The 19,371-nt window shown below is 42.7% G+C and overlaps 1 protein-coding gene across 7 annotated transcripts in view; it reads left to right on the top strand.

The window, feature by feature from the left end:
• Positions 1-19,371, top strand: part of LOC125459460 (protein phosphatase 1 regulatory subunit 12A-like) — a 219,353-nt gene that overhangs the window by 178,908 nt on the left and 21,074 nt on the right. For 5 of the 7 annotated variants that reach the window (XM_059651908.1, XM_059651909.1, XM_059651907.1 and 2 more), the window contains 8 exons: positions 152-292; positions 1,278-1,436; positions 9,623-9,721; positions 11,071-11,161; positions 11,823-11,996; positions 13,227-13,359; positions 14,586-14,713; positions 18,439-18,495. In XM_059651908.1, the coding sequence (XP_059507891.1) occupies positions 152-292; positions 1,278-1,436; positions 9,623-9,721; positions 11,071-11,161; positions 11,823-11,996; positions 13,227-13,359; positions 14,586-14,713; positions 18,439-18,495 (982 nt within the window). The remainder of the gene's footprint in view (positions 1-151; positions 293-1,277; positions 1,437-9,622; positions 9,722-11,070; positions 11,162-11,822; positions 11,997-13,226; positions 13,360-14,585; positions 14,714-18,438; positions 18,496-19,371) is intronic. The other 2 variants (XM_059651911.1, XM_059651913.1) reach the window with 2 other exon arrangements.

Here is a 19,371-nt window from a genome sequence, read left to right as displayed (position 1 = left end):
TGTGTATACTTTGCCTGTCAGCCCATGTATCATAGGTCTGTGCTTCTGTTCTTGTGATCTGCTTAACTCCATGCATACAGCTTGTGAGTTCATGTACTTACTACGCTGTTCTCTTCTTGCATGTTTCTACACTCTTGTGCCGCTTCACTAGTCACTTCTTCCTGAGAATGATAGGCCGCAGTTATAGCGCACAAGACTTCACAGCTCGTTCCAGAACACAGTCAAGTGCGGCCTCAAACCATAAAGTTACTAACTCTGACTCTGCTTCTACCAACATCGTCATATTTAAAAGGTACTTGTCACTTTGGTTTCTGTCAACATTTTATACTGTATAAGGAAATGAACTATTACATTGCTAACTGGACATGCTGCTGGGATTAGCATTAATTTAAATCTCTGGTCAAATCATTTCTTTGGTGCTGTGTACTAAAATCAATCAGTAATTGGGAGATGAGGAACTCCCCTTCATGGCAGGATTATCACTATTCTTACGAATCTTGGTTAGACAAAATGGTTAGACAAAATCATATCTTGTTGGATGGTACACACTAAACATTCGCTGAAGTCAGGGAACAGCAGCATTCATAGCCTTAAACTCAGACCTTAGCTGAGAAATAAGTTCTGCAAAAGTTCAGCAGCCGTAATGGAGAGAGAAACGAAGTTTCATGTGCTCCAACATCTGCAGAACTTTTTCTTTTATTTTAGGCCTTAGTTCAGAACTTGGTGGGTCATTTTAAACTTGATAAGAGGTAACAGTTAAATAGTTTAATCTGTGTAATTGTACAATGGAAGCCATTGGGATTGCAGGAATGTTTATATGTTGTTTTGTGACACATGCTGTAATTTGAAAGCTTTTCAGTCATGGCCTGGAGGGTTTTTTTTAAGAAAAACACAAGCAAAACCCTTTGCTATCGTGAGATAACAATATGAGCAGGATAAGAGACAAATGAGAGAGAGTGAGAGAGAGAGATCTCCATCCACGTGGTGAACTCACAAGTTGAGGAGATTGTTATCCAAGATTGAACTTGACTAAGAAATTTGAGTGGGACAAGTAACTGGTACATTGTTTCCTACCAGGCTCCTGCCAGTCTCGTTTGGATTTGAGCTCAGGCCCCAGAGATGAAAGTGTAGTGTCTAATCCACGGCACCAGTCAGCCATTTTGTACTTTCCCAGTGAGTTTCACTGATAGTTCATTATTGATTATCTGATGTGTGCTCCCTCTCTGATGTTTCTCTTTCTAAGAGAATTCTCTTCCCATCATTTACGTCTCGCGCAGCTCATCCTTTGGGAGGAGGCAGGAAAGTCTTGTCAGCAGTTCAGCCCCTGGTTCTGTCACCACGATTTCAAGCTCAGGTTTTTCCACCAATCCTGCCAGTAGCCGGACCCTGACCACAGGCACCTCAGCAGCATCTACAGCCACCAGTTTCATAAGCCGGTAAGATTGACTCAGTGCTATGTTAACATCAACCCGTCCCCTTTGCTGTCTGGTAGCCATGCTTCATGTGACCCGAAAAGAATGTCTGCAGTTGGTCCTGCAAAGCTTCCCCACTCCTGTCCCGTGCTCGATTATTCTTTCTGAGTTAACACTGGTATACCACGAGCATTGAAAATTTACACCAATCTTTTCTCCATCTCTCTCGCCCTCTCCTTCCACAAAAAAAAAGCCTTTTTTGAAGTTGGTATTGCTTTGAGAAGCTCTCCCTGATTGGGAAAACCCTAGTCATTTTTTTTTTTCTCCACACTTTGCACACTTTTCATTCCCTGATCTCCAGCTCCAACCTCTTTGCCTAACAAAGGACTGAGTCTGTACCAGATTGTCTGCAGTCTTGCTCTCTGAGGTGAACTTCTGATCACATGTCTGGGCCATCACTACGACCTCCTCCTATTTCCACTGCAGCAAAGTTACCCATACCTCATGTTATCTACAATAACCACGTTTTCAGTTTGAGAAATCTCATCTCCGAGTTGATGAACTGGATAGTGAGCTCAGACATTACAGTGCAAGTGGAGAGATACCAGAAAGCTTTGTTCCAGGGAGTAGTTACACCTCTTAAATTGATACTTCAGATACAGTTCACAGTCCGCGTCGAGAATGTGTGAGCAAAGGTGAGGCAGGTATGAGGATCCAGAAGATAGCACTGGAGGAGCTCCACTTCTTTCAATTATCCAACAGGTTCAAGTTTTTTTCCATTTGAGTGGTTGAATGCAAGGGGACTACAGGAAGGTTGATCGAACTGACCACAACATTGGACATTTTCTCAAGGCTGGGGAGAAACTTCAGTAGAAGGAGTTAAGGATCCAGTTGTTGTGAATCGCATAGTTGTGAAAGATGTAGGGATGAAGTAAGAATGGGGTTCTGCTGAGGGAAGTATGAGCAACTAAGGAGTAAATTCAGAAAGTGGGTCCACACGTACAAAATCTCTGGATTGCTTCTTGAGCCAGGAGTAAATTGCATTGGGGTATCTTAGGAATGTGTGACTCAAAGATTAGTGCTGAAGAAATAGGTTTCAAATTATTGGACACTGGCACCTGTTCTGGTGAAAGGAGAGTTGTTCTGTTGGAACAGGCTTTATTTGAATCAGTGTCTTTCAAATTGAATATATACAACTTTAGAGTGAGTTTTGAATTAAATCAAGGCATCAGGAATTCAACTGTGGGAAAGTTGTAAAAGTTACGAAGGAAGGACAAGGCAATATTGCAATGTAACAACATGGATAATGATAATCAGAGTGTCTTAGCAGTGGTCAGAGTATACATACATGAAAGTGTACCAGCAGCTAAGGTCAGAGTGGGGAAAAAAAATGGTTCAAAGGGAAAAACTGAAGGACACAGCATTCATAATAACAAGATGATGGAACAAATAGAAATAAGGGACGTGATTGCAAGGTGACCAAGGCTGGGAACTGAATATTCAAGAGTATTTGACATTTCACAAAGAAATACACAAAGGAACAAAAAGTGGGGTCGCTTTAATACTTAAGGATGAGACCAGTGATAAATTAATTTGCTTTGGGAGATCAACATGTAGTATTAGTTGAGTTGTAGATAAGAAATAATGAACAAAGTCCACAGATCAGTATCGACATTCAAGTAGCTCCATAATAAATCAAGAAAAAATATTTTAAAAAAGGAACGAAAAAATTATAGATGCCTGACATTTGCACAGATTGGAAAAATCAACATGGTAAAGTTAACTTTTTTTAACCTAAAAGATAAGCTCGTGGAGTATATTTGCGACAGTTACCTGGAATAATATGCAGTGGAACCAACATGAATAAGCTGTTCCATGTTTCATTACATGATGAGACATGATTAATTAAGATCTCCATTGAGAAAGATCCTCTGGGAAAGGTTGATTAAAGTGTTAGAATACCACTTTGAGTTAGAAACTTAGGTTTAAAGCGCATTGTAATTACCTTTATTTCTATTTATGAGTACAGAATTGGTTAACGTATTCTTGAAAAATAGATTGAGATAGTCAATAAGCAGTGACAAACATGTAAGGATATTTCAAAATTCTTAGCCTAGATATTCCGTTGAGATTATCAAAAGGGTAAAGTATCTGATGAAGTTGAAAGGAAAGGTGTACAGTATAGTTAAAACCAGCAATCAATTCCTTCAGGAAGAAAAGACAGTGTTGGAGAGTAAATAGAGAGAAAAAAAGATTTACAAGGATGTTGCCAGGGTTGGATGGTTTGAGTTATTGTTAGAGGCTGAATAGGCTGGGACTATTTTCCCTGGAGCATCCGAGGCTGGAAGGTGAACTTAGTGGTTTATAAAATCATGAGGAGCATGGATAGAGTGGATAACCAGTGTTGTTTCCCCAGAGTAGGGGAGTCCAAAACTAGAGGGCAGAGGTTTAAGGTGATAGGGGAAAAATTTAAAAGGGACTAAGGGACAGCATTTTCACACAGAGGGTAGCGTATGTATGGAATGAAGTGCTAGGGGAAGTGGTGGAGGCTGGTTCAGTTAAAGCATTTGAGGCATCTGGGTGGGTATATAAATAGGAGGGTTCAGAGGGATATGGGCCAAATACTGGCAAATGGTACTAGATTTATCTAGGATATCTGGTCAGCAAGAACTAATTGCACTGAAGGGTCTGTTTCCATGCTGTACATCTCTATGACTTGAAGTGTTCAAGAATAGACGAGAACAATTTCTGTAAGCATCTTAAAAAGACAGCTGCTCAAACAAACATGACATGATGAATCTAACAACAGACACAAGGTAGCGTCAGTGATTTTGAACAAATCTGTGTCTTCCTTTAGAATGTTTAGAAAAATGAAAGATGATTTTATTGTAACATGTAAGAATCTGAGGCCGCTAGATGGCGTGGATGCTGAGAGCCTTGTGGGGGAAGTCAAAAACTAAGAGGCATCATTTTAAGGGATCTTGTACCTAGGTTCAGTGAAAAGTTTTGTTTGGAGATGAGGAGGTTGATTGAGGATTATGAACATCCGGAATTTTCTATTCCAGAGAGCAGTGAAAGTTGAGTCATTTTCTATATTTAAGGCTTTGATAGATGTTTTTTAAACTTCTGTGAGTCAAGGATTATGAGGAACAGGCAGGAAAGTGCAATTTAGGCCAAGGATAAGATCAGCCAGAATTTTATTGCATAATGGAGTAGGAGTGAGGGACCTAAATGACCGACTCCTTCTCCTAAGATAACACGGTGCAGAGCTGGATGAACACAGCAGGCCAAGTAGCATCAGAGGAGCAGGAAAGCTGACGTTTCTGAAGAAGGGTCTTGACCCGAAACATCAGCTTTCCTGCTCCTCTGCTGCATGGCCTGCTGTGTTCATCTAGCTCTACATCGTGTTATCTCAGATTCTCCAGCATCGGCAGTTCCTACTACCGCTACTCCTTCTCCTGTTTATGCTTGTTCTTTAACTCCCCCATCTGCTCCTGAAACCTTTAACCCATGTCCTTGTTATCTCCACAGACAACTATTCTAAGGCACTGCTACCCGGCTCTCTGACTCTGAACCTTCCAGAAACTTACGGTTATTCAAAAATCCACTGTCAGTGTTCTTATTCACATCAAGTCCCTTCCATCCGAGATAATGGGAACTGCAGATGCTGGAGAAGTCCAAGATAATAAAATGTGAGGCTGGATGAACACAGCAGGCCAAGCAGCATCTCAGGAGCACAAAAGCTGATGTTTCAGGCCTAGACCCTTCTTCAGAGAGGGGTATGGGGAGAGGGAACTGGAATAAATAGGGAGAGAGGGGGAGGCGGACCGAAGATGGAGAGTAAAGAAGATAGGTGGATAGAGTATAGGTGGGGAGGTAGGGAGGGGATAGGTCAGTCCAGGGAAGACGGACAGGTCAAGGAGGTGGGATGAGGTTAGTAGGTAGATGGGGGTGCGGCTTGGGGTGGGAGGAAGTGATGGGTGAGAGGAAGAACCGGTTAGGGAGGCAGAGACAGGTTGGACTGGTTTTGGGATGCAGTGGGTGGGGGGGAAGAGCTGGGCTGGTTGTGTGGTGCAGTGGGAGGAGGGGACGAACTGGGCTGGTTTAGGGATGCAGTAGGGGAAGGGGAGATTTTGAAACTGGTGAAGTCCACATTGATACCATATGGCTGCAGGGTTCCCAGGCGGAATATGAGTTGCTGTTCCTGCAACCTTCGGGTGGCATCATTGTGGCAGTGCAGGAGGCCCATGATGGACATGTCATCTAGAGAATGGGAGGGGGAGTGGAAATGGTTTGCGACTGGGAGGTGCAGTTGTTTGTTGCGAACTGAGCGGAGGTGTTCTGCAAAGCGGTCCCCAAGCCTCCGCTTGGTTTCCCCAATGTAGAGGAAGCCGCACCGGGTACAGTGGATGCAGTATACCACATTGGCAGATGTGCAGGTGAATCTCTGCTTAATGTGGAATGTCATCTTGGGGCCTGGGATAGGGGTGAGGGAGGAGCTGTGGGGGCAAGTGTAGCGTTTCCTGCGGTTGCAGGGGAAGGTGCCGGGTGTGGTGGGGTTGGAGGGCAGTGTGGAGCGAACAAGGGAGTCACGGAGAGAGTGGTCTCTCCGGAAAGCAGACAGGGGTGGGGATGGAAAAATGTCTTGGGTGGCGGGGTCGGATTGTAAATGGCGGAAGTGTCGGAGGATGATGCGTTGTATCCGGAGGTTGGTAGGGTGGTGTGTGAGAACGAGGGGGATCCTCTTAGGGCGGTTGTGGCGGGGGCGGGGTGTGAGGGATGTGTTGCGGGATATATGGGAGACGCGGTCAAGGGCGTTCTTGATCACTGTGGGGGGAAAGTTGCGGACCTTAAAGAATTTGGACATCTGGGATGTGCGGGAGTGGAATGTCTTATCGTGGGAGCAGATGCGGCGGAGGCGGAGGCATTGGGAATAGGGGATGGAATTTTTGCAGGAGGGTGGGTGGGAGGAGGTGTATTCTAGGTAGCTGTGGGAGTCGGTGGGCTAGAAATGGACATCAGTTACAAGCTGGTTGCCTGAGATGGAGACTGAGAGGTCCAGGAAGGTGAGGGATGTGCTGGAGATGGCCCAGGTGAACTGAAGGTCCACCGACTCCCACAGCTACCTAGAATACACCTCCTCCCACCCACCCTCCTGCAAAAATTCCATCCCCTATTCCCAATTCCTTCGCCTCCGCCGCATCTGCTCCCACGATAAGACATTCCACTCCCTCACATGCCAGATGTCCAAGTTCTTTAAGGACCGCAACTTTTCCCCCCACAGTGATTGAGAACGCCCTTGACCGCGTCTCCCGTATTTCCCGCAACACATCCCTCACACCCCGCCCCCGCCACAACCGCCCTAAGAGGATCCCCCTCGTTCTCACACACCACCCTACCAACCACCAGATACAACGCATCATCCTCCGACACTTCCGCCATTTACAATCCAACCCCACCACCCAAGACATTTTTCCATCCCCACCCCTGTCTGCTTTCCGGAGAGACCACTCTCTCCGTGACTCCCTTGTTCGCTCCACACTGCCCTCCAACTCCACCACACCCGGCACCTTCCCCTGCAACCGCAGGAAATGCTACACTTGCCCCCACACCTCCTCCCTCACCCCTATCCCAGGCCCCAAGATGACATTCCACATTAAGCAGAGGTTCACCTGCACATCTGCCAATGTGGTATACTGCATCCACTGTACCCGGTGCGGCTTCCTCTACATCGGGGAAACCAAGCGGAGGCTTGGGGACCGCTTTGCAGAATACCTCCGCTCAGTTCGCAACAAACAACTGCACCTCCCATTCTCTTGATGACATGCCCATCATGGGCCTCCTGCACTGCCACAATGATGCCACCCGAAGGTTGCAGGAACAGCAACTCATATTCCGCCTGGGAACCCTGCAGCCATATGGTATCAATGTGGACTTCACCAGTTTCAAAATCTCCCCTTTCCCTACTGCATCCCTAAACCAGCCCAGTTCGTCCCCTCCCCCCACTGCACCACACAACCAGCCCAGCTCTTCCCCCCCCACCCACCCACTGCATCCCAAAACCAGTCCAACCTGTCTCTGCCTCCCTAACCGGTTCTTCCTCTCACCCATCCCTTCCTCCCACCCCAAGCCGCACCCCCATCTACCTACTAACCTCATCCCACCTCCTTGACCTGTCCGTCTTCCCTGGACTGACCTATCCCCTCCCTACCTCCCCACCTATACTCTCTCCACCTATCTTCTTTACTCTCCATCTTCAGTCCGCCTCCCCCTCTCTCCCTATTTATTCCAGTTCCCTCTCCCCATCCCCCTCTCTGATGAAGGGTCTAGGCCCGAAACGTCAGCTTTTGTGCTCCTGAGATGCTGCTTGGCCTGCTGTGTTCATCCAGCCTCACATTTTATTATCTAAGTCCCTTCCGTCCGTTACTCATGTGTTCGCTAAACTACATTGACTCCTGGTCAAGCAACGTTTGTTTCAAAATTCTCATCCTTGTTTTCAAATCACTCCGTGACCTCACCTTTCACTATCGCTGTAATTTCCACCAAATCCATAATCCTCCAATATCTGCCTTCCTTGATTTTTAGCCTTTTCTGCATCCCCTCTTGTTACCCCACAGGCTAAACTGTGAAATTCTCTCCCTAGATGTCTCTCCTCCCCCATCTCTCTCTCTCTCTCTCTCTCTCTCTCTCCATTCCTTTAAGGACGTTCTTTGAACCCTACCTCTTAACTACAGGTTTTGGCCATTTTTCCTCCTTTCACCTGAAGTGGCACAGTGTCAAACTGGTCTTGTAAGACTTATGAAACACCTTGGAGCATTTTATTAAGTTAAAAACACTTTATAAATGCAAGTTCTATTCCATCTATCCTGATGTTGTGTTTATATTTTCTTTGTCCAGTTATGGCACAGTCTTAATGGGAAGAATCCATAATCAAACTTTGTGGCATTTGTGTTTCTGGGGTGCTAACTTGCAATGTTGGGGCTGGAATGTGGAATCTCGTGAGGACACAGCGTAATTAACAGCCAATGATAGCTAGATTCAGAAATCTTTTTATGTATTAGGAACAGGAGCTAGCAGTTGGAGGGCAATGTGAACAAATGTCAAATTAATATTAAGGAAGCAAAGGACTGAAACAATAAATTATCATTAAATTGAGAAACAGCACAGCATAAGGAATAGGAAAATGTAAAGATACTAGATTAAGAAACCATCAGTTTAGTGTATAAGGTTGCAGTTGCAACAGTAAATGAACAGAGTATATACTGTGTATCTTGGCTGTACAAATAGTGTCAGATTTCACCTGGGACACAATGTTCACTTCTAATCATTACATTGGCATTATGAATAGAAGACATGGGCTATGTGGTTTCACTGCTTGTAAGAGGGAACCTCGGTGAAGTATTTGAACAAAGTGAGCGGAAATGATAAATTTAAAATACTATCTCAAACCAAAGGATGATAGGGTGACAAAGGAGCTGTTAGACTAAACTGACAATGGGGAAATTCAGAATGAGTACTAGCAAGAGCTTTGGGCATCAAGTGATCAAACATGCAGTGGACCTCCTGGTGGGGTAATCCATGCAATAGACTTGGGATCAATTAAAGAAGTAGGGAAATACAAGCCATGATAATAAATTATAGGAGCCAGGATAATAAATTATATGAGCAGGACTTTCTAATGTATATTTTGTGATTATTTTAGAGAAGTTACACAGGTAGGAAGCAATGGTATATCAAATTAGAATTTAGGTTGAAGAAAATACCTGGTGCTCTGAGATTTTGAGGCTGGAAACATTGTTGTCAAATTTTGCCTGTACTGTTTCTCTAAAACAAAAAGGAACTTGCAAGATAATTTAGTTGAGGATTTGAAAATACAGAAGTCATAATGTGATGGAAGGTTCAAACAAAAGCCATAAGTTATGGTCAGTATATAAAGGTTCGACACAATTTGAGACTGAGCCAGCAATTTCAGTCAGCAGAAGGCAAAATTAGCTGGCAAAACCAGATTTGTAACTTGGACCTTTACTTACAGTTAATACTTCAATTCAAAATGAGATGGAAATACTTTGTCAAGTTTGTCCAAGATGTGATATTGAGCAGATCATACTGGTGTGCCATGAAAATTTGTTCAAAGAGCTGGCATTGTGCTCCATACATGGTGCAGGAGAAGACCCATTCAGATGCCTTACTTTGTTCCTTCGTACCCTCAGCTCCCTGACTCAAAACCAAGCTGGAAACGGAACAGAGAAAGAAAGTAATCCAACCACACAAAGCAATGGCTCTGGCACAGAGACCCGTGAGAGACGCAGGTATCAGTTATCATGTTATTTTTATTCCTGTGGGGGATGTGGACTTTGCTGGCTGGTACAGCATTTCATGCCCATTTCTCATTGCCCTTGAGAATAGAGTGGGGAGCTGCCTTCCTGAACTGCAGCAGTCCATTTGGTGTAGGTATGCCCACAGTGCAGTTAGGGAGGAAGTTCCAAAATTTTAATCCAGTGATAGTGAAGAAACAATGATGTACTTCCCAGTTACAGCCTGCAAGAGCGCACGTTGATGTGAGGTTTTGAGCCTTACAGACCTACAGTAGCACACCACTGTGTTGTGGAATGTTGGCCAATAACACTCTTGTTAGCCAATAATCTAAGACATTGAGGTTACTGGAACCCTGTTCCATATGCTCCAATTTGAAAGGCAGTTCTTGCCACTTGCAGCGTTTGCTGTTGACCGAGTAGGATCCCAAGTAAATAATTGTGGATTTGATTTAAATGCAGTCAAGTTTCTGTTTGGAATTCCTAGCCTGTACCAAGAAATAGTGCATCATTTTTAATTGGAGCGCAGCCCATTGCAATAGGTCTTTGTGCCCTTTACCTCTCCCTAGCAGCTTTCAGACCGAGTGATGAATAAGAAAAGAATGTTGAAAAGTGACAACTGTCACTGAACTTTGTGAGTGACTAGCACTACCAGTTCCTAAAAAACATAATCTGAGAAACACACAGCGGAGCTCCTTAGCCTCACAATCTGAGGGGCAGTCCTTCATGGAATTAGCCAGCTTTTCCATTCAATCAAAAGCCAAATGTGTCCTATAAAAGGTGCGCACAATTCTGTCCAGATAGCTTTCATTGCAGTACAAGTAACACATTTATAACTTTTTGATCTCATTTTTTGCAACGTATGATTTGGACATGTGAGTGTGGGTGAGATGTGGATGAGAAGGAAAATAGATAGAGAGACATTACCTGAATAAAGACACGTATTGCACAAGTTAGAAAACACAATGTTGGAAAAACTCAGTAGATCTGATTGGATCTGTGCACAAGAGTGAGGCAGGTTTAATGTTTCAAGTCTTGTAAAATCATTCCAACGCTGTGATCAGAGATAATGGGAACTGCAGATGCTGGAGAATCCAAGATAACAAAGTGTGAAGCTGGATGAACACAGCAGGCCAAGCAGCATCTCAGGAGCACAAAAGCTGACATTTCAGGCCTAGACCCTTCATCTAGGCCTGAAACATTAGATTTTGTGCTCCTGAGATGCTTCTTGGCCTTCTGTGTTCATTCCAAGGCTGTGGCTTTTTTCCCTGGGGGTTTTCTCCTTGTGAACATTGCAGTGTTGGCTTTGGAGTGATTACTGCTATGTCTTGTTTCACTGTTTCCAGATCCTACCTCACTCCAGTCCGTGATGAGGAAGCTGAAGCGCAAAGAAAGGCACGCTCGCGACATGCCCGCCAGTCTCGCAGATCAACACAGGTGAGCATGAGACAGTTCAGCTTCATTTCCAGCATTTCTAAAGCTTCCACTGCCTTACTCGCAAATTCCTGTTACGCCAATATTCAGTGACAGGTCCAGCAATTTCTAAAATGTCATTTGGTTGCTGAAAAGTAGGATGTTTAACACAACTAAAAGGGACGTAGAACTGTGAACCCTGGAGATCTGAAACAAAAGCAGAAATTGCTGGCGAAACTCAGCAGGTCTGGCAGCATCTGGTGGGGGACGCTGAACAGTGCTCCGATCAAGAGGCACCAGACTTGAAATGTTAACTCTGCTGAGTTTTGCCAGCAATTTCTGCTTTTGTTTCAGATCTCCAGGGTTCACAGTTCCACGTCCCTTTTAGTTGTGTTAAACATCCTACTTTGTATTGTTATTGTATTTGTATTGTTAAACCAAAGCTTACTTTTTCCCCCTGAAAACATGTTAGTTACAGAATCAGTGTTTTACACAAAACTAATGGGATTATGGTGCCCCTAAATGTTTTCAATTGTTCTTTTAAGCCATATCATAGATGCAGATGTGTTCAATCACACTTCACCAGCACCGTAGCGTTTCATCACTGCATCCAACTCCTTCCTTACACATATCTTGCTGTGTACTACCAAGTAGTTCCTCTTTATTCCTGAGTTCTCTGGTACAGGGTGTGACACTGACAGACCTGCAAGAGGCCGAGAAAACAATTGGATCAAGGCGGGAAAAGAAAACTGCAGACCATGAGAAAGATAAAGACAAAGAAAGAGAAAAAGAAGAAAAGGAGGCAGAAGCTAAAGATGCAGCATCCAAATATAGATATAGCAGGACCAGTCAAGATGAGGTGAGACCATATGGCTGTACATTGTGCTAACCACATTTGTTACCTATAAAGGTCAGTATTCCATGACTGTCTCAGCTGCTGTCACTTCATATCCTTCCATCCCTGCACTTGCTGACCTACATAAGCTCCTGTCTGCCAATGTCTCGAGTATCAGATTCTTAACCTTGCACTCAAATCCCTCTGTGGCCTTTCCTTCCTGTTACTGATATTTTTCTCTGGCCCCAAAGCACTGTGAGGTATCTGAGCTCCTGATTTTAGCATTTTGAGCATCCTCAAATTAAATTGTTGGTGACCATGTTTTCAGCTGCCTCAACCGTAAACTTGAGAATTATCCCCTTTTAATCTCTCAACTTCTCTTTCTCCTTAAGTCGCTTGCCTATCTCATTATGTGGCTCAGTGTGAAATATTGTTTCATAATTCCCTACTGTAGCACCTAGGGATATTTCACTATCAGTGCTTTAAATTAATACAAGTTAATACATGCTTCATTACTCATTTTATAATGATTTTGTTTATAAACTCTGGATTTGCTATGGAAAATTAATTTTCTACAAGATGTTTATCTTTTTATCTATAGCAATTTAATTGTTAACTCTCTTCCTATTTTGTTCTTTTTCTGTTAGACATCCCTATGGATCTTTATTTTTGAAACCACTTTATGTAATTCAGTCTACTGTTGCCTCACACCCATCTTGGTTTTTTTGAGGTAAAGGCATGAAGTTTGGTGGGGACCTTTCTGAAGAAGTGTCCCAACCCAAAATGTCAGCTTTCCTGCTCCTCTTCTGCTGCCTGTCCTGGTGTGTTTCTCCAGCTTCACACTGAGTTATCTCTGGCTCCGGTATCAGCAGTTCTTGCTATCTCTGAAGTTAGGTGACTTGTGGCAGCTGGGTTTCAGGTGCAGCTCAGCCATTAACTCTTAGGGATCAAACCCATCCTTCTGCTTTTTCAGAAGGGTTCAGAATAAACTTAAGAATTGAACTCTCACTCAAATTTATCTCACTCAAGTTTTCTCATTAACAACTCTTTCCTGTCTATAAGAGACTGATTAAATCCATCTTTGTCACAAGCGCTTCATCCTCACCTCTCTTATGCACTCACTCTTGTCTGTCACTGTTCCTTTATTGTGATACATGTATTTGCTTTGGCTCTGTGGTTGCTCAGTTTCCTCTTCTATTGACATGTCTCAAAATGCTAGTGATTAATCACCAACTGTGTTCCTTTACAATGCAGGAGAAGAACTGGCGGTCAAGATTAGCCAACCTACAGAAAGCAGATCTATTGGGCCTCACCTCTACAGATTCCAATCGTTCCAGTGTTCCCACCTACACCTGCCACAATGCTGTGGAGCCACTAGACAACAAAGGTATCTCCAAACCTCTCGAGTGTGTTTATTTTTGTGCTTGATCTATAGAATCCCTGTGGAAACAGGCCATTTGGCCCAACAAGTCCACACGGACCCTTCAAAGAACATCCCATCCCGTCCCATCCCCCTACCCTATTCCTGTAACCCTGCATTACATGTGACTAATGCACTTAGCCTACACATCCCTAACTACGCATGTAACACTAGGGGTAATTTAACATCGGTGAGCCACCTAACCTACACAACTTTGAACTTTGGGAGGAGACTGGAACACCCGAGGGAAACCTACGCAGACGTAGGGAGAACATGCCACACAGACAGTTGCCCGACAGCCCGTGGTGCTGTGTGGCAGCAGTACTAACCACTGGGCCACTGTGCCTCCCAGTCTCTTCAAAACTCAGAACACCAAACCGTTTCATCAAATTGTCATTGACACAGCAATAGAGAGACAATTCACTAAAGGGTTTAAACTCTTGCAAAAGTCTTGCAGTACTAAAAGCCAGTAATGTGATCTATGTACAAAAATAAATTTAAGATTTCTTACAGCTCCCTGAGATCTGTGAACATTCGGCTTGAGATAGGAGAAATACTTTTTGCCTATCCAGAGTGCACATAGAATTATCTCCAAATCTCCCATATTAGCTATAATTAAGTAAAACTAACTGTGAAAAGGTATCTAGTTTTCTTTGATTAAAGGGCTATGGTGTTACATTAGATTTTAACAGATTACATCTGTATTTCTCAATGAATAGCGAATATGATACTCATCGTTAAGGTTTAAATATGAAAGCTGACCTTTCGGTTGGAGTATCAGAGTATGTCCCTGTGCATCTGTATCAGAGCTGAAGCCTTTAGCTTTGGGTAATGGCTGTCGTTACTGAATTTAGTCTAGTCTGGATTGGCCTTCACCTCCAAGGTGCTTTGTTATAACACTAGGAGCTGCTTATGACTGCTGAATTGTGTCTCGGGGTTCTGCCAGTCATTGTGTGCTGAATTATTTCTGGGTGGCATGTACTAACTAGGGTCTGCTTTTTCCTCTGGATCCTGATTATTGTCACAACAGGCGCAGTTTACCTCTGGGAATGAATTCCATCGGTGCTTGCTGCTTGTCTCCAGTTAATGTGCGTTGTCTCTGAAAGCTGTTGGTAGCTGGAGATTGAGCCCTGACACTGACATCCATGTGATGTTGCTGGGCTGTTCCTGAATAGTTTGGATCTCTCCCACAGAATTGGAGAAAGCTAAAGAGGAGGAGAAGGAATCAGATGACTCGTCATTCAAAAAATCTGGTACCAGGGACCGGAGACGGCCAAGAGGGAAAAGAAGATCAACAGGTGTGCATTCCATATCACAAGATGTAAGTATTCTGAGAATCCTAAGCTTGTTCAGGTACACTGTCCAAAAGAAATACTGTTAATAGACTAAAATAGATCATTGCAATTCCTCACACTGAAATCAAACATACCTTTTACTTTCTATCTCCTCAATGCCCAAGCTGTCAACACATGCTTTCAATTTGCTGTATTGTATTCTCCTGATGGCCAGTTAGCTCAGTTGGCTACATGACTAGTTTGCAATGCAGGGTGATGCTAACAACTTGGATTCAATTCCTGCCCTGGCCAGGGTTACCTTGAAGGACTCTCCTTCTCAACCTTACCCCTCGCTTGAGGCATGATCATTTCTCTCTAATGGGAGAACAACCCAATGGTCTGGTAACACAGTGGCAACTTTAGCTTTTAGCCTTTACAATATTTTCTGCTCATAGTCAGTCTTCACTATGATGGGAAGACCAAATGCCAATTCGGTGACTGCTGCTCTGTAGAGCACCTCCATTCAATCCAGAAGTGTCTTCCTAATTTTCAGGTTGCTTGCCATTTTAGTTCCATTTTGTTCCCATGGTCGCGTTTCTTTTCACAGTCTGTTGCAGTGCTCCAGTGAAGGCCAATGTAAGCACAAAGACAACACCACATCTTCCAGTTGGGCATTTTGCAAATTTTTGAACTTAACTTAAACTCACCAAATTCAGGCTTGTATACTCTGTCCTCTATTTTGATTTGATTTTTTTTTAATTTGCCAAGTGCCAGTCTGTGTGTTTTCTTGTATTTCTACTTTCATACTCAGCAGTCCTTTATTTGGCTATTAACACTAAACTGTGGATCAATGTTTTGTTTCTTTACTAAAACAATTCTAAGTTTGACATTTAATCTCTTCTGCCCTCTAACCCTGGCCTTTGGTTTTATGTTTTTGAAAAACTTGACCTGCTGTGATCTCCAGCATATTTTGTTTTCAGTATTACTGAAGCTAATGCACTGCAATTAAAATACTCATTCAGTGCCCATCCTGAGTACATATCCTCAGCTATACATCAGTTCCTGTTCAAAGTTTTTATGGAAAAGGACAGGAATGGGATCTGGAATTGATTTGTCTTGTGTCTGGGATGTTGTTACATTTTCCCTGAGTACATTCAATATTAATACAGAGAACTGGGCTTATCTTATGAAGAGAGGTTAACTGAGCTCGGACTTTTTTCATTGGAGAAAAGGAGGAGGAGAGGGGACCTAATTGAGGTATACAAGATAATGAGAGGGATAGATAGAGTTGATAGCCAGAGACTATTTCCCAGGGCAGAAATGGCTAACACGAGGGGTCATAGTTTTAAGCTGGTTGGAGGAAAGTATAGAGGGGATGTCAGAGGCAGGTTCTTTACACAGAGTTGTGAGAGCATGGAATGCGTTGCCAGCAGCAGTTGTGGAAGCAAGGTCATTGGGGACATTTAAGTGACTGCTGGACATGCATATGGTCACAGAAATTTGAGGGTGCATGCATGAGGATCAATGGTCGGCACAACATCGTGGGCTGAAGGGCCTGTTCTGTGCTGTACTGTTCTATGTTCTATGTTCTAGAATCAGATTTCTGCCTCTGTTCAGTTTTGAAGGAGGATCACATTGGACTTGAAATGTTTCTTTGTTTCTCTCTCCACATCTGATGAGATTTCCAGTGCTCTTTTTACTTTAGACATGTTGGTGCATTTTTGATAATCAATTTTATGCATATTTCCCTTTAAACTAATTGTTATCAACTCTGGTGTCACCTAGAGTGCAAAAAAAACAGGATTAACATGAATGAAGAAACAGTAAGTCAAAGAGTCTGCCAACTGGGGATAAATATTTTGCGGGATTCCACAGAAAGAATGCTCAGTGAGAAGGGAAGGACCAAAGAATGGCAAGTGCCTTCAAAATTGATGGTACATTTGCAGAAAACTCTGGTGACTGTAGTTTCGGTTGTTACAGATTTCTTTCTTGGTTCATCCATGCACTTTTCTGAGGAACATCCTTAGATTGGGAAGCTGATTGGATCATTGTGAATCACTGATGGGTGCTTATGTACGTCTGCTTTTGTACTGTGATGTGAGATGTCAAATCTTGTTCATTATTCATGAAAGCATTTGTGAATCTGAGAACTTAAGAGCTAACAATGATCAAATCAAAAGTAAAAATTAAAGCAAGCAGCTGGAAAACTGTCAATGACAGTCTAAGTACTGAGCAGAAAACTGCCATTTCTGAATGATTACTCAAAAGACTATACCAATGGAAAAAGGAAGTTTAAGATTAGCTAATTGCATCATTCACACATTATTTGATCGTTATTGAAATTCATAAGATCTAAAATAAGTTTCTTGAACCTTAAACTTACAGATTTCACAGCAACACGGCTAATATTTAGCCAGCTTTTGATACCTATTTGGTCAAAATGCCATACTCAGTTATCTCTGAGTAAGAAAGTTCGAGCCATTTTAGTGCAATGCCAAATGTGGGTTGATAATCGTGTTTGGGATAAGAAGTTAAAGTGAGGCTCTGCCTTCATGTCATATGGACGTAAAAGGTTCAAATGCTGTGTTGTGGTGCTCTGAGTAACCTTCCTGTTCTGCCAGAATCAGCTCTTCTAGTCAATCATTTGTTTCCTTTTTAGACCATTTTAATCATTGTCATGTTTGTTTACATAAAAATGGACCACTTCAAAAGTAGTTTGCTTGAAGTGCCATCAGGACTTGCTTAGGTTCTACATAAATACAAATTATTTTTTATTCTTTCTGTATTTACCTAAAAGTCCCTGCCCCTCCAGTCCTGGCCTTGGACTTTAATGCCTTTGCTGAGAGCTTATTTAGTTAGAGACGGATTTGATGATCTGACATGGTACTTAACATTACCCAGGTTGTGTCAGTTGCAATTAGTGAGCTGAATAGATTAAATACATCTCTTCAGTTTCATTGTTATGTTGTGCTTATTTCAAAGAATCAACTACAGGACTCTTGAGTACAGCTTTTCAATTGTTGAGTAAAATCTACACAAGGAGAAGGAGTAGCTGGAATAACTCTGAGGAATACAGGAAAAAGCAGTATATTCATACTATTGTTTTGTCATGTGGGCATCTCATTATTCAAATTCCACTCTTGTATTATACAAACAGGTACTGCTAGGATTAGATAAAATATTCTGAAGGTAAAGGAAAGCTGGCACAAAACTCATGGGCTGAATAATCTGGTTTTGAGCTGTGGATCAATGTAATCTTAAAAATCCATGATGCTATTAGTATCTCTTAAAGTGGAGAGAATTGATTTCTGTGCTAACACAGAGATTCCAACAGTACTGTTTCAACTTCTCACTGAATGTTTGTGAACAAAATCACACTAATGATTTAATGCACTTGGTTCTGTTTGAAAACTGTTTTAATGGAGTCACTTTTGGAATTCTTTCACCGCTGTGTGGGCAATCATTCCTCACTTCGCTGAGATATCAAAGGGCGCAAAGATTGCCTGGGCTATTGAACTTAGTGAGCGGAAGAGAAATTTGACTGACATGTCAAAACTCACCATATCCACTCCTGAAGCACTAGTGCTGATCACGTAAAGGAGTCTGAATTTGGAAGTAGACTGTGGTCCATCACTTGATACTGGTTCCAGGCTTCGGATGATATGTTTACATAAATGTTCTCTCTTTCTCTCTCTCTCTCTCTCTCTCTTTTGCTCTCTCTTGCTCTCTCTCTCTCACCCCCCCCCCCCCCCCCCCCCCCCCACCCACCAAGGATGACAATGACCAGGATAACTCTGGTGATGATGTGGTGGAGTCTGAGAAGAAGCAGGTATGGATCATTTTGGCTGCAAAATCTGCAATACCAGACTAACATAAAGTAGCTGCACTGCTGTGTGTTGGTTTGTTGTCTGATGTATCAGAGCTCTGTAGGGAGGTGTCTATTAAAGGTCTCTTGCTTTCGCTCACTGTGTCTTGTTTCACATTTGATTTGTCTCCCTGCTTAGCCTCTGTCCACCACAGTGGTTATGTGTGGACTAACTAATCCACAGACAAACGATATAAGGGCATGGGTTCAAATTCTACTGTGGGGCTCAATAGGAAATTTTAAATGAAAACAAATTTGGATTAAGGTGAAGGGTATGCAGGTTAGTTTGAACTTAAGAGTAGGATAATCAGTCAGCACAACATCATGGGCTGAAGGACCGGTACTATACTATACTGTTTGATGCTCTATGTTCTCTGCTTTAAGATGTTAATAAGTGTAATGGCCACTGTGAAATATCCAACTGTGATAAAATTTCATCTCCTCTGTTGATAGCCTTCAGCTGCAATCTTAAAAATCCATGATACTGTTCTCTTAAAATGGAGATGATTGATTTCTGTGCTAACACACAGAGATTCCAACAGTACAGTTTTAATTTTTCATTGACCGTTGCTGTATGAAATCATATTAATGATAATCTGCACTCGGTTCTGTTTGAAAATTGTTTTAACGGAGTCAGCTTTGGAATTCTTTCGCCACTGTGTCGGCAGTCATTCCTCACTTTGCTGACTTTATCTGGTGTAGTCAACATGTGATTTCAGACTGATTATGACTATGTGATGAACTGCCCTCTGAACAGACTGAGAAAGCTATTTCATTTCTCAAACCACTGAAGAACCAATAAGAAGAAAACCAGACTGCTTTTCAGACTGAAATATAAGA

Source organism: Stegostoma tigrinum, chromosome 17 (assembly GCF_030684315.1).
Source record: "Stegostoma tigrinum isolate sSteTig4 chromosome 17, sSteTig4.hap1, whole genome shotgun sequence".
Lineage (NCBI taxonomy): Eukaryota > Metazoa > Chordata > Chondrichthyes > Orectolobiformes > Stegostomatidae > Stegostoma > Stegostoma tigrinum.
Note: the sequence above shows the minus strand (reverse complement) of the source record. Positions and strands in the feature narration are given on the sequence as shown.